The following is a 12,034-nucleotide window of genomic DNA, read 5'->3' as shown; positions in this document are numbered from 1 at the left end:
ATCTCCTCTCTGATCTCCTCTCTGATCTCCTCTCTGATCTCCTCTCTGGGCTCCTCTCTGGGCTCCTCTCTGGGCTCCTCTCTGATCTCCTCTCTTTGCTCCTCTCTGTGCTCCTCTCTGTAAACCAGGAGAGGAACCAAGAGAGGACATCAGAGAGGAGCTCAAAGAGTGAGCTCCTCTTTGAGCTCCTATTCAAGCTCCTCTCTGATCTCCTCTCTGGGCTCCTCTCTGGGCTCCTCTCTGATCTCCTCTCTGATCTCCTCTCTGATCTCCTCTCTGGGCTCCTCTCTGATCTCCTCTCTGATCTCCTCTCTGATCTCCTCTCTGGGCTCCTCTCTGGGCTCCTCTCTGATCTCCTCTCTGATCTCCTCTCTGATCTCCTCTCTGTTCTCCTCTCTGGGCTCCTCTCTGATCTCCTCTCTGATCTCCTCTCTGATCTCCTCTCTGATCTCCTCTCTGATCTCCTCTCTGATCTCCTCTCTGATCTCCTCTCTGATCTCCTCTCTGAGCTCCTCTCTGGATGCTCTGTGGCCAGCAGCCTGTGGAACCTCCTCAGTTCCTCTTTGACAAAGGTCAGAACATCCTCCTCCAGTCGCTGTAACAGAAATAGAGCAAAGAACCATCACGTCACACTGTGCCTGTACATCAGTGATCGTCTGAATGTTCAGTAAAAGGCGACAGATGAGTTTGAGACACATGAGGTCAGGACAGACAGAGGCCTGAGGAGAAGGAGGTTCTGGTACAGACCCTGAAAACAGCGTCCAGGTCACACTCCGCACTGAGACCCTCGAGGCGCTCATCTCTGTGGGATAAATATTAAAACTATGTCACACTCAACATCTGACATCGAGGCTGAAGATCAGTCACTTCACTGGAGGAAGAACAGATCATATAAAACAGAATATATTTATCATAAACTGTCGCTGCACCTCCCTCACCCCCCCCTAATTTAGCCACAATATGGATACTACCTGAAATGGGGCGACGAGGAGCAACAACCACAACATGGGAGACTGGGCGTACAGGAGGTCAGAGGTCAAATAATAAAATGGAAGCACTATTTATCAGGTGACGGCCGGCGCACACAGCCATCACTGTCCAAACTACAAGGTGCAGTGCCCGCCTGCAGGCACACTGCCACACATGCAAACACAAACACCTGCAGAAATGACAAAATGTTCGAAGCAGCAGAAGCCGCGACAGTTAGCGGCTAACACAGGCAGAGTTTAGCAATGTGACAGAAGTCTAGAAAAAAATCCTAAACTGACAAACATCTGACCAACCTGCTCATGAAATGATATTTTGTTTAATAATTCAACATCTACAAGCCTGGCTAACACCAGACTGCTGTGTGCGCTCGAATCATTTTGAACTTCACAGTCTGGGGACCACGGTCCAAATCTTCGCATGGATTTGGGACCAATCACAGAACGAGGAGGGACGGCAAGACGATGACGAGCTATTCGATATACGGAAGCTTGTAGTTTGTTTAGGGGTAAAAAAACATTAAAGTTTATTTGATCCAACATGAAAGCAGCAGACGTGACGCCATCTTTCGATCAAGCTTCAGGCCGTGTTCTAAACAGTTTAGCTCCAAAGTTTACAGCGGGAACGTCATACGTGATCTGATACGATGATACGATTGGCTGTGGCGACTGCAGACACATATGATAAACATTCAGCCCAATAAAAGGTTATGGACGATCGTAAACCACACCTCTCTACCAGAAAATGCATTGGTCCCCAGACTAAATATAACTTGTGATATTAGTCCGGTGAAGCAAAGCAGTCACCGGAGGTGAGGTGTTCAAGGGTTGCGGGAAAAAAAGCTCTGCACTGTAAACTTGGTTCTAAATGGAAGTATTATGTTCTAAATGCAAACAAAAAATAAAAAGAATAATTATAATTACATGAAAACGCAGCTGCGCGCCTGCTCACAGGACCAAACGCCATGAACACATCAGCCCTGTCTTCCCTTCACTGGTTACCAGTTGCTTTTAGAATTGACTTCAAAATGTTAAAGCTTGTTTTTAAATCCATCCATGGACTGGCGCCACATAATTTATCTGAACTGTTGTCTTTGCACGCCCCTGTCAGAGCGCTGCGATCCTCGGACAGTGTTTAAAAAGTAAAGGAGCTTTTGCAGTTGCAGAAACTGTGGAACTCCCTCCCTCTAAACATTAGACGCTACTTCAGTTGAGAGTTTCAAAACTCTGTTAAACATCGCCCCAGCAGAGCTCTCCGGTCTGCCAATCAAATGGTTCTGGACGTGCCCAGGTCCCGGTACAAACAGTGGGGCGATCGTTCTTTCAGGGTTGTAGCGCCAAAACTGTGGAACAGCTGCCCCTCAGTCTGCGTGTTCTCACAGAGCTGTCCCTCTTTAAGTCTAGATTGAAGACACATCTCTTCAAACTAGCTTTTAAGACTTAGATCGCACTTGTTTTATTGATTGATTTTTTAATATTGTTTTATCTGTCTATGAAGCACTTTGGTCTTCCTTGTGTTGTTGTAAGGTGCTATACAAATAAACTTTGATTGATTGATTGATTGATTGATTGCTTCTCTTTGCACAGGATTTTAACACAAGATGAGCAGAGCATTTTTTCATTTTTTTACAGTTTATTTTTTTGCACTTTTCTTATCATGTTTTCTTATTGTTGTTTATTCAGGTTTTCTTTTTTTTGTACTTTGCACTCTGCACCTGTGCAGCACTTTGGGGCAGTGATGACTGTTTTGTAACTGTGCTTTATAAATAAATTTGACTGGCATTGCGATGTTGTGGCGCCGCCCCCTCCCCATGCTTTCCCCAGACCACTACTGCTGAAGGCGGTGGTTTGTGAGGGGGGGTTGTCCTGTAAACGCTTAATAACATATGCAGTAATGATGCGCGGGTTGCAGGTTCCACCGCGGTCTGACCGCGGTTCGGGTCGGGTCGTGAAATTCTCCTTTGATCGCGGGGCGGGTTGGGGCGGTCGCGGGCACTCTATGCCTCCGTACGCGCATTCATTGAATTCACAACTTATTCCGTCGTCTTTACAGCAGGTTTTTGGCGTAAATATACGTCGGATTTTCATAAAACAAGCAGCGTTTTGCAGCTTGTGATCCAGAGAACGCTTTTGTGGAGCTCATGTCTCCTATTTTCCACCGTATGTGCGACTGTGTGTGACTTTGCGTTAGGCCGACCTCTGCTCTCTTCCTCTCTCCCTCTTGCCCAGCGCTCTTCGGAGAGAGAGAGAGAGAGAGAGAGCGATGACACGCCGGTGCTGTTCATACGGATCATATTTGTAAAGCGTAATATTTAATGGTTGCGGGTGCAGGTGCGGGGCGGGGCGGGTTGTAAAAATAGCACAACGTTGCGGGGCGGGCCAGGTCGGGTTAGAACCGGCTCCAAATGCGGGACCCGTGGGTTGAAAAAAACCCTGACCCGCGCATCACTAATATGCAGTGCACACTGTTTAATACAGATGAAAGAAATAAAAGTGTCCCTCCACTGCTGCAGATCCAAGCTGAGCGGGCGGGACAGAGAGGCACAGCCTCGCGTTAGACACTGTTCGAATGCACAAAGTTACGAAATGTACAGGAAACTGTCGTTTCGGCTGCGGAGGAGTTGCAGAGTGACGCAGTAGTTACAAGAAAACTGTAGCGTGTTGGAACATTTGAGCTACAGCTGCAGGATTCTTGGAGCGGCTGAATTGGGAAAAAAAAAATGTTTGTGAAATGCACTTTCTGAGCTGTAGTCGATAAGGAGCAACAATGTACAAAGGAAACATGAGGCTTATTACAACGGCCCCTGATGCTGATGGAAACGTCTCCTTAAAACTTGAGGCATGTGTGGTTTATTTATGGAAAACTGTTGTAGTTTTGGTGTTAGGGGTGAGCGTGTTGATCTACTGTATCAAAGTCAGCCCGTGCGTAACCTACGCTCAAAAAGACTTTTCAAGGTCATTTCGCTTTTGTTTTAAATTTGACGTGGATTCTAAGAAAGCAAACAAGGCAGCGCGACGTAAACCTACGCCATCTGTAAGATCACGCGTGTACCACGGACTACGCCCGCCACAACATCTGGTTCTCATTAACTCTGTGAATATTTGTTTCATACAGTGTGAGGAAAAAGGAAACAACAGTTCTGAACTGTCTCTATTTATAGTTTATTTTTCTAACTGTGGATTTATGAACATTTATGACTTTTAGAGATGGTTCTGAAACGTTTTCCACCTTCATACAAATCAATCATTCTCTTTTGAGCGAGGCATGGTGCACATCACACAAAGCTTCTCAACAAGAGACAATTCTTAACTAGTGAGTGTTTTCAGTGATAAGGTCGGCGTTAAGCCACACCTCAGTGACTGGACCTCAGGTTGGCTCAAACCTGACTCTAAACGTCTGCACTAACTTGTAGCTTTTAGATCATCCTGAGCCAGGGGGTGTACTCACTTATTCCTCCCTGTCCTGTGAATGTTTACATGTCATGGCCAAAAAAAACATGATCAAATGTAAATGTTTGGGTGATGTTAGTTTAAGCAGACACTGTTTAATCATTTTTGTGATTTTAATGAAGATCAAACCACATTTTATGAGCAATTTAGGCAAAAATGTGAGAAATTCCAAACAGTGTACTCACTTTTTCCTCCCACTGTATTTCAGCATTAGAACACATTGATTTATGTAATGTTCTTTATTGCTGTGTTTCAGGTGAGATCAGTTCATACTAATACATTTGTCTCTAAATACAGAGAAACTGAAGGTCTTACCCTGAGTCTGGTCCTGGCTCCTCAAAGTTTGGAGGTTCAGATTTTGACCCATCACTTTTCAAAGACAGACCACTGCCTCCTGACCTGGAAAACAGCAGCACAGTCACAGCTTCACACAGAACCAAACAGGAACTCTGTGTATGATTGTCCAGAGGAAACAGGTCCAAACAAATGTGGACCAGAGCCTTAAAGACACATGTGGTTTGTATCCGTCCAAACGGCCTCTTGGTTCGGCCTCTTAACGGGTCCTCAAAGGATCACTCTTTTATCATATTTATCATGATTCTGTTCAATTGTTACACATGGCATTATTATAATAATTATGAAGATAGATAGATAGATAGATAGATAGATAGATAGATAGATAGATAGATAGATAGATAGATAGATAGATAGATAGATAGATAGATAGATAGATAGATAGATAGATAGATAGATAGATAGATAGATAGATAGATAGATAGATAGATAGATAGATAGATAGATAGATAGATAGATAGATAGATAGATAGATAGAGTCTTACTGTGAGCCTGTTCTTAGTCGTTTCCTGAAGTATAAAGGTTGATCTTTTGACCGGTTGCTCTTCATGGACACAGACCTGGAGAACAGGTTTAAAAACATTATCAAACAGAAACAAAGTGAAAAGTTCTTTATCTAAAAACACTCACGGTGGATCAGTGCTGCCCCCTGGAGGCCGCTGCTGCTTACTTTGACTCATCCTGGATCAGGAGAGACCGGGGCTTTGCAGAACCAAATTAGGACAAAAACAAACATTCTCTTTAGTTTTTGGACAAATATCATTAAAATAAACAGAAGTCTTTGTCTCCTGTGTCTGGTTTGAAGGATGTGGTCGTATATGTGTTGATCTGATGTCAGTCTGTCCATCTATAGTCTCCTGCTGACCTGACCTCATGTTAAAGTGTGTTTGTTTAACTTCCTCAGGTCTGTCCCTCCACGTCCCACAAACACCAAAACTCCTCCCACTGTTTGAGGAGCTCGCCCTTTGACCTCACCAACCGTGCTCAAATATCTTTACAGACGGAGTTCACAGAGTTTCATGCCTCACCTTTACCATCCAAACATCCTCTTTCAAACATATTGTCACTCCTGATTTGAAAATGATTGAGTTCATTGTGTTGATGCTTTTTTATTAACAATTGTGCTGTTGTTCTCAAATCTGGACTAAAGTTCTGGGGCCTCATTTATCAAACTGTGCGTGAGACTCTGACTTTGAAAGTGCGTAGGAAAGTAACGCAAAATTCTGTACGCAAAGTTTGTTTCCGATCTATAAAACCCTGCATATGCGCCGGTACGCTGGAGCAGGAAGCTGCGGACCTCACGCCACGCCCTCTGCCCGCCTCCATTTGACCATAAAAGGCAATGCAAAGTGACTTATGAATGAGATTTCCCTAAACATGAGGCGATAATGAGTGGGTTTAACCGAAGGCGAGGTGTAGAGAGGGAGGTGCAGAGAGGGAGGTGCAGAGAGGGAGGTGTAGAGAGGGAGGTGTAGAGAGGGAGGTGCAGAGAGGGAGGTGCAGAGAGGGAGGTGTAGAGAGGGAGGTGCAGAGAGGGAGGAGCTGAGAGGGAGGGGCTGAGAGGGAGGTGCAGAGAGGGAGGTGTAGAGAGGGAGGTGTAGAGAGGGAGGTGCAGAGAGGGAGGTGCAGAGAGGGAGGTGCAGAGAGGGAGGTGTAGAGAGGGAGGTGCAGAGAGGGAGGAGCTGAGAGGGAGGGGCTGATGCTGCCGCAGCTCGAGCGGAGAGGAGATTTAATGAAGAGTGAACTCTGCTTCTCTGATCACACGTATTGGCATCTTTCTACATATTCCATCAATAAAACTTTTCAAAACACACGTTTAGAACGTTAAGAAGAGCCTTAAGAGGTCAGTGTCCGGGTGGAGTGAGTGAGGAGAGGTCAGTGTCTGGGTGGAGTGAGTGAGGAGAGGTCAGTGTCTGGGTGGAGTGAGTGAGGAGAGGTCAGTGTCCGGGTGGAGTGAGTGAGTGAGGAGAGGACAGTGTCCGGGTGGAGTGAGTGAGGAGAGGACAGTGTCCGGGTGGAGTGAGTGAGGAGAGGTCAGTGTCCGGGTGGAGTGAGTGAGGAGAGGTCAGTGTCCGGGTGGTGTGAGTGAGGAGAGGTCAGTGTCCGGGTGGAGTGAGTGAGGAGAGGTCAGAGTCCGGGTGGAGTGAGTGAGGAGAGGTCAGTGTCCGGGTGGAGTGAGTGTGGTGAGGTCAGTGTCCGGGTGGAGTGAGTGTGGTGAGGTCAGTGTCCGGGTGGAGTGAGTGAGGAGAGGTCAGTGTCTGGGTGGAGTGAGTGAGGAGAGGTCAGTGTCCGGGTGGAGTGAGTGAGGAGAGGTCAGTGTCCGGGTGGAGTGAGTGAGTGAGGAGAGGACAGTGTCCGGGTGGAGTGAGTGAGGAGAGGACAGTGTCCGGGTGGAGTGAGTGAGGAGAGGTCAGTGTCCGGGTGGAGTGAGTGAGGAGAGGTCAGTGTCCGGGTGGTGTGAGTGAGGAGAGGTCAGTGTCCGGGTGGAGTGAGTGAGGAGAAGTCAGTGTCCGGGTGGAGTGAGTGATGAGAGGTCAGTGTCCGGGTGGAGTGAGTGAGGAGAGGTCAGTGTCCGGGTGGAGTGAGTGAAGACAGGTCAGTGTCCGGGTGGAGTGAGTGAGGAGAGGTCAGTGTCCGGGTGGAGTGAGTGAGGAGAGGTCAGTGTCCGGGTGGAGTGAGTGAGGACAGGTCAGTGTCCGGGTGGAGTGAGTGAGGAGAGGTCAGTGTCCGGGTGGAGTGAGTGAGGAGAGGTCAGTGTCCGGGTGGAGTGAGTGAGGTGAGGTCAGTGTCCAGGTGGTGTGAGTGAGGAGAGGTCAGTGTCCGGGTGGAGTGAGTGAGTGAGGAGAGGTCAGTGTCCGGGTGGAGTGAGTGAGGAGAGGTCAGTGTCCGGGTGGTGTGAGTGTGGTGAGGTCAGAATCCGGGTGGAGTGAGTGAGGAGAGGTCAGTGTCCGGGTGGAGTGAGTGTGGAGAGGTCAGAGTCCGGGTGGAGTGAGTGAGGAGAGGTCAGTGTCCGGGTGGAGTAAGTGTGGAGAGGTCAGAATCCGGGTGGAGTGAGTGAGGAGAGGTCAGAGTCCGGGTGGAGTGAGTGAGGAGAGGTCAGTGTCCGGGTGGAGTAAGTGTGGAGAGGTCAGAGTCCGGGTGGTGTGAGTGTGGAGAGGTCAGAGTCCGGGTGGTGTGAGTGAGGAGAGGTCAGTGTCCGGGTGGTGTGAGTGAGGAGAGGTCAGTGTCCGGGTGGTGTGAGTGAGGAGAGGTCAGTGTCCGGGTGGTGTGAGTGTGGAGAGGTCAGAGTCCGGGTGGAGTGAGTGAGGTGAGGTCAGTGTCCGGGTGGTGTGAGTGAGGACAGGTCAGTGTCCGGGTGGTGTGAGTGAGGACAGGTCAGTGTCCGGGTGGTGTGAGTGAGGAGAGGTCAGTGTCCGGGTGGTGTGAGTGAGGAGAGGTCAGTGTCCGGGTGGAGTGAGTGAGGAGAGGTCAGTGTCCGGGTGGAGTGAGTGAGGTGAGGTCAGTGTCCGGGTGGAGTGAGTGAGGAGAGGTCAGTGTCCGGGTGGAGTGAGTGAGGAGAGGTCAGTGGTGGTGTCTCAGGAGGGCGTGGGCAGTGGAGCCGCAGTGCCAGTGTGCACTGCGTAAAGACGGCCTGGTCTGAAGGTCATGTGACCCGAGCTCTGGACCTAAACCCAGTTGGTCAGACTTATGTCCAGAGATGACTCAAAGCACAGGACAGAAGGATCATTCCTGCTTCCCGTTTAAAAGGCTTTAGCGCCAGTGCGCATACGTGCATGTGTACGAGCGTGCACGGGTACGAGCGTGCACGTATGTGCGCACCAATATTCACAAACATCGTGATAAGTTGCTTATTTCATTCTAATCTTTGTCATTGCTGAAGAAAGTAAATTCAAACCATTTCAAACCAAACCAAACCTGACTTCCTCAAACCAGTCCTGTCTCTGCTCTCCCGTCTCTCAGCAGTGTTTTGAAAAGTGCGGACCTCGTACGGCAGCTCTTTAGTTTGCGTGGAGGAGCGCAATGTTTCACGTTCAGTTTGTTTTCTATAAATACCAACTTTGGCGCAGAGGAGCGGCTACGCAAAGTTTTGGCCTCATTTTGTTATGATATATATTATTATTATTATTATATATAGATAGATTATGCAAAGATGTGTGGAGGTTCTATTAAGTTTTGTTATATAATGAGCTATACACATCTGGGACATGATTTGGCCGATAATTTGATAATGGCCCAATACGTCATGCGTATCTGCGCATGCGTAACTCGCCGCATAAGCAGCGCGGGCCGTAACTTTGAGCCTCTGTAATGAGAGGGGCGTGTATCCGCTGTTGTGGATCTGCAGCCGCTCCGCTTTGCAGCTTTAATCACCGTGGTTTGAAGAGGCTGCAGCGGCGCGCGGTGATTCTGCTGGAGGAAATGCCGCCCCAGATCAAAAACCTGGACTAAACCAGGTCAAACGCCAAAGACCAGCCCTAAATGTTTATGGCTTTATTATTCATAAACTTCACTGCGGCTTTAGAGTCACTGCTGTGAACCACGGACATAAATACTTTCACTTTAAGACATGTAACTGTTACTGCTTCTTTTAGGAGAGGCTGGTCATCAGCGCTGCATTAGGGCCTAGTGTAGAAAACATTTCCCAACACAAAGACTTACCGCTTATTTACTTAATACTCTCTTAAAGTTTCTCCATTTACTTTCACTTTCACTGCCACGCAGTTCTAAAACAAACCAGGACTAAACCCGTCAACACTTGATTGAAAATGGAGCCAAATGGAGACAGAAGTGGTGAAGCATGTTCACAAACGGAGTGTAAAGAGTTTCAGGCCTCACCTCTGGATCCGAGCGCGTTATTCTGCTTTTCTGCTCTTCAGATCCTCCCGAACTGTGACAACACCGCCGCCCGCAAACCGGACATGAACCAGCTGCTCCTCCAGAGACCACCGCCAGAGGGAGCTGTTCCCCAGCTAAACAGCCAGACTCTAATATACAGACATGACTGAGTGAAGAAAACAGCCAGACTCTAATATACAGACATGACTGAGTGAAGAAAACAGCCAGACTCTAATATACAGACATGACTGAGTGAATAAAACAGCCAGACTCTAATATACAGACATGACTGAGTGAATAAAACAGCCAGACTCTAATATACAGACATGACTGAGTGAATAAAACAGCCAGACTATAATATACAGACATGACTGAGTGAATAAAACAGCCAGACTCTAATATACAGACATGACTGAGTGAATAAAACAGCCAGACTATAATATACAGACATGACTGAGTGAATAAAACAGCCAGACTCTAATATACAGACATGACTGAGTGAATAAAACAGCCAGACTATATTATACAGACATGACTCAGTGAATAAAACAGCCAGACTATAATATAAGTGGATATCCAGCTGTCTTTAAATGGAAGACATATTGAAAGAGTATCTGAACTTAAGTTTTTGGGTGTGACACTGGATGAAAAATTAAATTGGAAATCTCATGTCCACAGTATTAGAAATAAATTATGTAGAAACATTGCTGTTCTTCACAAAGTCAAATATTTTTTAAATCATGAATCTTTAAGGGTCTTATACTGCACTTTAATACTTCCTCACTTACTTTATTGCTCAGACGTTTGGGGAAACACATGAACTACAATTCAACCGCTGATAAAAATACAAAAAAAAGCTGTAAGAATAATAAATAAAATGCATAGTAGAGAACATACAAATCAACTGTTTATGAAATCAAAACTATTAAAATTACAAGATCTCATTAAATTACAGATTTTTTCGATTGCCTCAATCTGTACAATTGATGTTTGTATTCAACGCCGATGCATCCAGTCGTAGAAAACTTCACTTTACTCTCCCTTTTGCCAGAACAACCCAGAAGCGGAGTCAAACTGTGGAACGCCCTGCCCTTGAATTTAAAGAACTCCTCCACAGTGCACCGATTTAAAAAACAGCTCAAATCAACAAATATCAACTCTTACACACTGCTGTGAATATTAGATTTTAACTTTAAAAACAGTAGTACCTGTGTTGTTTATTCTAACTTATGGCTTAAAGTATAATACCTGCGAATCAGACCATTTATGTTTTGTTTTTTTTGTCTACCTTTTGTATCTGAAGAAAGGGGCACTTAGCATAAGCGTTGTCTTCATCGTGCTCCTTTTCAATCATGTATATAAAAAAATATATTAAAAAAATCATGTATAGTTGTTGAAATGTGAAAACATGTAACTAACATGACTGAAATAAATAAATAAATAAATATACAGATATGACTGAGTGAATAAAACACGAGATCATTTATAACAGCCAGTCTGTACTCGCGGTCGAACGCGTCTGAGCGGGAGAGAAACAGCGTCACAAACAACAGAGAATAAGTCACACTTTTGGTTCTATCTGGCAACACAGAAACTTTCACCTGGAAACAAAATAACAACATGTTTAATCATTGTGCTGATTCTCTACAGAACTATTTGGGAAATTCACCGGCAGCGTCTCACCTTCAATGGAGACCAATGTATTAGCAGTTCATCAGGATTTAGCAGCGTTATTTGTTACAGCCCAATCTTTGAAATACATCTCTCTGCACCTGCAATACTCGTACTTGTACTTATGAGCAACTAAACATGATATTTTTACCACGAAGTAATGTCACAAACATCGACTGAGAGGGAAGACAAAAGTAGGATGTTTAACATGTCCAGAGATTGGTTGTAATGCCGTTGAAACACTGGGTCGACGGTGTTCAGGTGTGGACTGACCGATGTGGATGTTCTCTCGGCCCAGAGCCACGAGACACAGGAACAGGAACAGCTCATTTTAGAGGCTGGATCATCTTCAGCTACTTCTAAAACCAGTTGACCTCTTGACCCCCGGCTCTGGTCCCAGTGCGCTCCTACCTCTGGCGGTGGACGCCCAGTGTGAGTCCCAGCAGGTGCAGCAGTTGGTTGAGCGGCTGGTTGAGGTCGTTCCTCGGGACGTTTCGGATGATTCCCCTCAGGACGTCTTCACTGAACGACCTCTGCTGCTCAGGGACCGGCCGCGGGCTCGGGTACCCCACGTCTGACAGACAAACAGGGCTTTAACTTGGACCAGACTAAATTGTCTCCATCTAGTGGAGAATTAAAGCAGTACTAAGTAACTCTTCCCCCTAGAGGCCATAAGCGCAACTGCAGGTGTAGTAGCAAGTTACGATTTTTATTGTGTTGGAGAGTAAATACTACGC

General features: G+C 46.4%; 2 protein-coding genes across 2 annotated transcripts in view; both read right to left on the bottom strand.

Moving 5' to 3' along the window:
• LOC306962383 (NACHT, LRR and PYD domains-containing protein 3-like) overlaps positions 1-9,677 on the bottom strand; it is a gene marked incomplete at its 3' end in the record, with an annotated part of 158,941 nt that extends 149,264 nt beyond the window's left edge. The window contains exons 1-3 of the mRNA XM_079555503.1: positions 9,627-9,677; positions 5,421-5,492; positions 5,276-5,350 (exon numbers count right to left, since the gene is read on the bottom strand). Coding sequence (XP_079411629.1) covers positions 5,276-5,350; positions 5,421-5,470 — 125 coding nt within the window. The 5' untranslated portion in view covers positions 5,471-5,492; positions 9,627-9,677. The remainder of the gene's footprint in view (positions 1-5,275; positions 5,351-5,420; positions 5,493-9,626) is intronic.
• Positions 9,678-11,223: 1,546 nt separating this feature from the next.
• LOC306962382 (NACHT, LRR and PYD domains-containing protein 3-like) overlaps positions 11,224-12,034 on the bottom strand; it is a gene marked incomplete at its 3' end in the record, with an annotated part of 111,973 nt that continues 111,162 nt past the window's right edge. Inside the window, exons 16-17 of the mRNA XM_079555502.1 lie at positions 11,709-11,871; positions 11,224-11,227 (exon numbers count right to left, since the gene is read on the bottom strand). Coding sequence (XP_079411628.1) covers positions 11,224-11,227; positions 11,709-11,871 — 167 coding nt within the window. The remainder of the gene's footprint in view (positions 11,228-11,708; positions 11,872-12,034) is intronic.

This window comes from Gobius niger (genome assembly GCF_951799975.1).
Source record: "Gobius niger genome assembly, chromosome: 4".
In the NCBI taxonomy this organism is placed as follows: Eukaryota; Metazoa; Chordata; class Actinopteri; order Gobiiformes; family Gobiidae; genus Gobius; species Gobius niger.
This window is presented reverse-complemented; position numbering and strand designations above follow the sequence as displayed.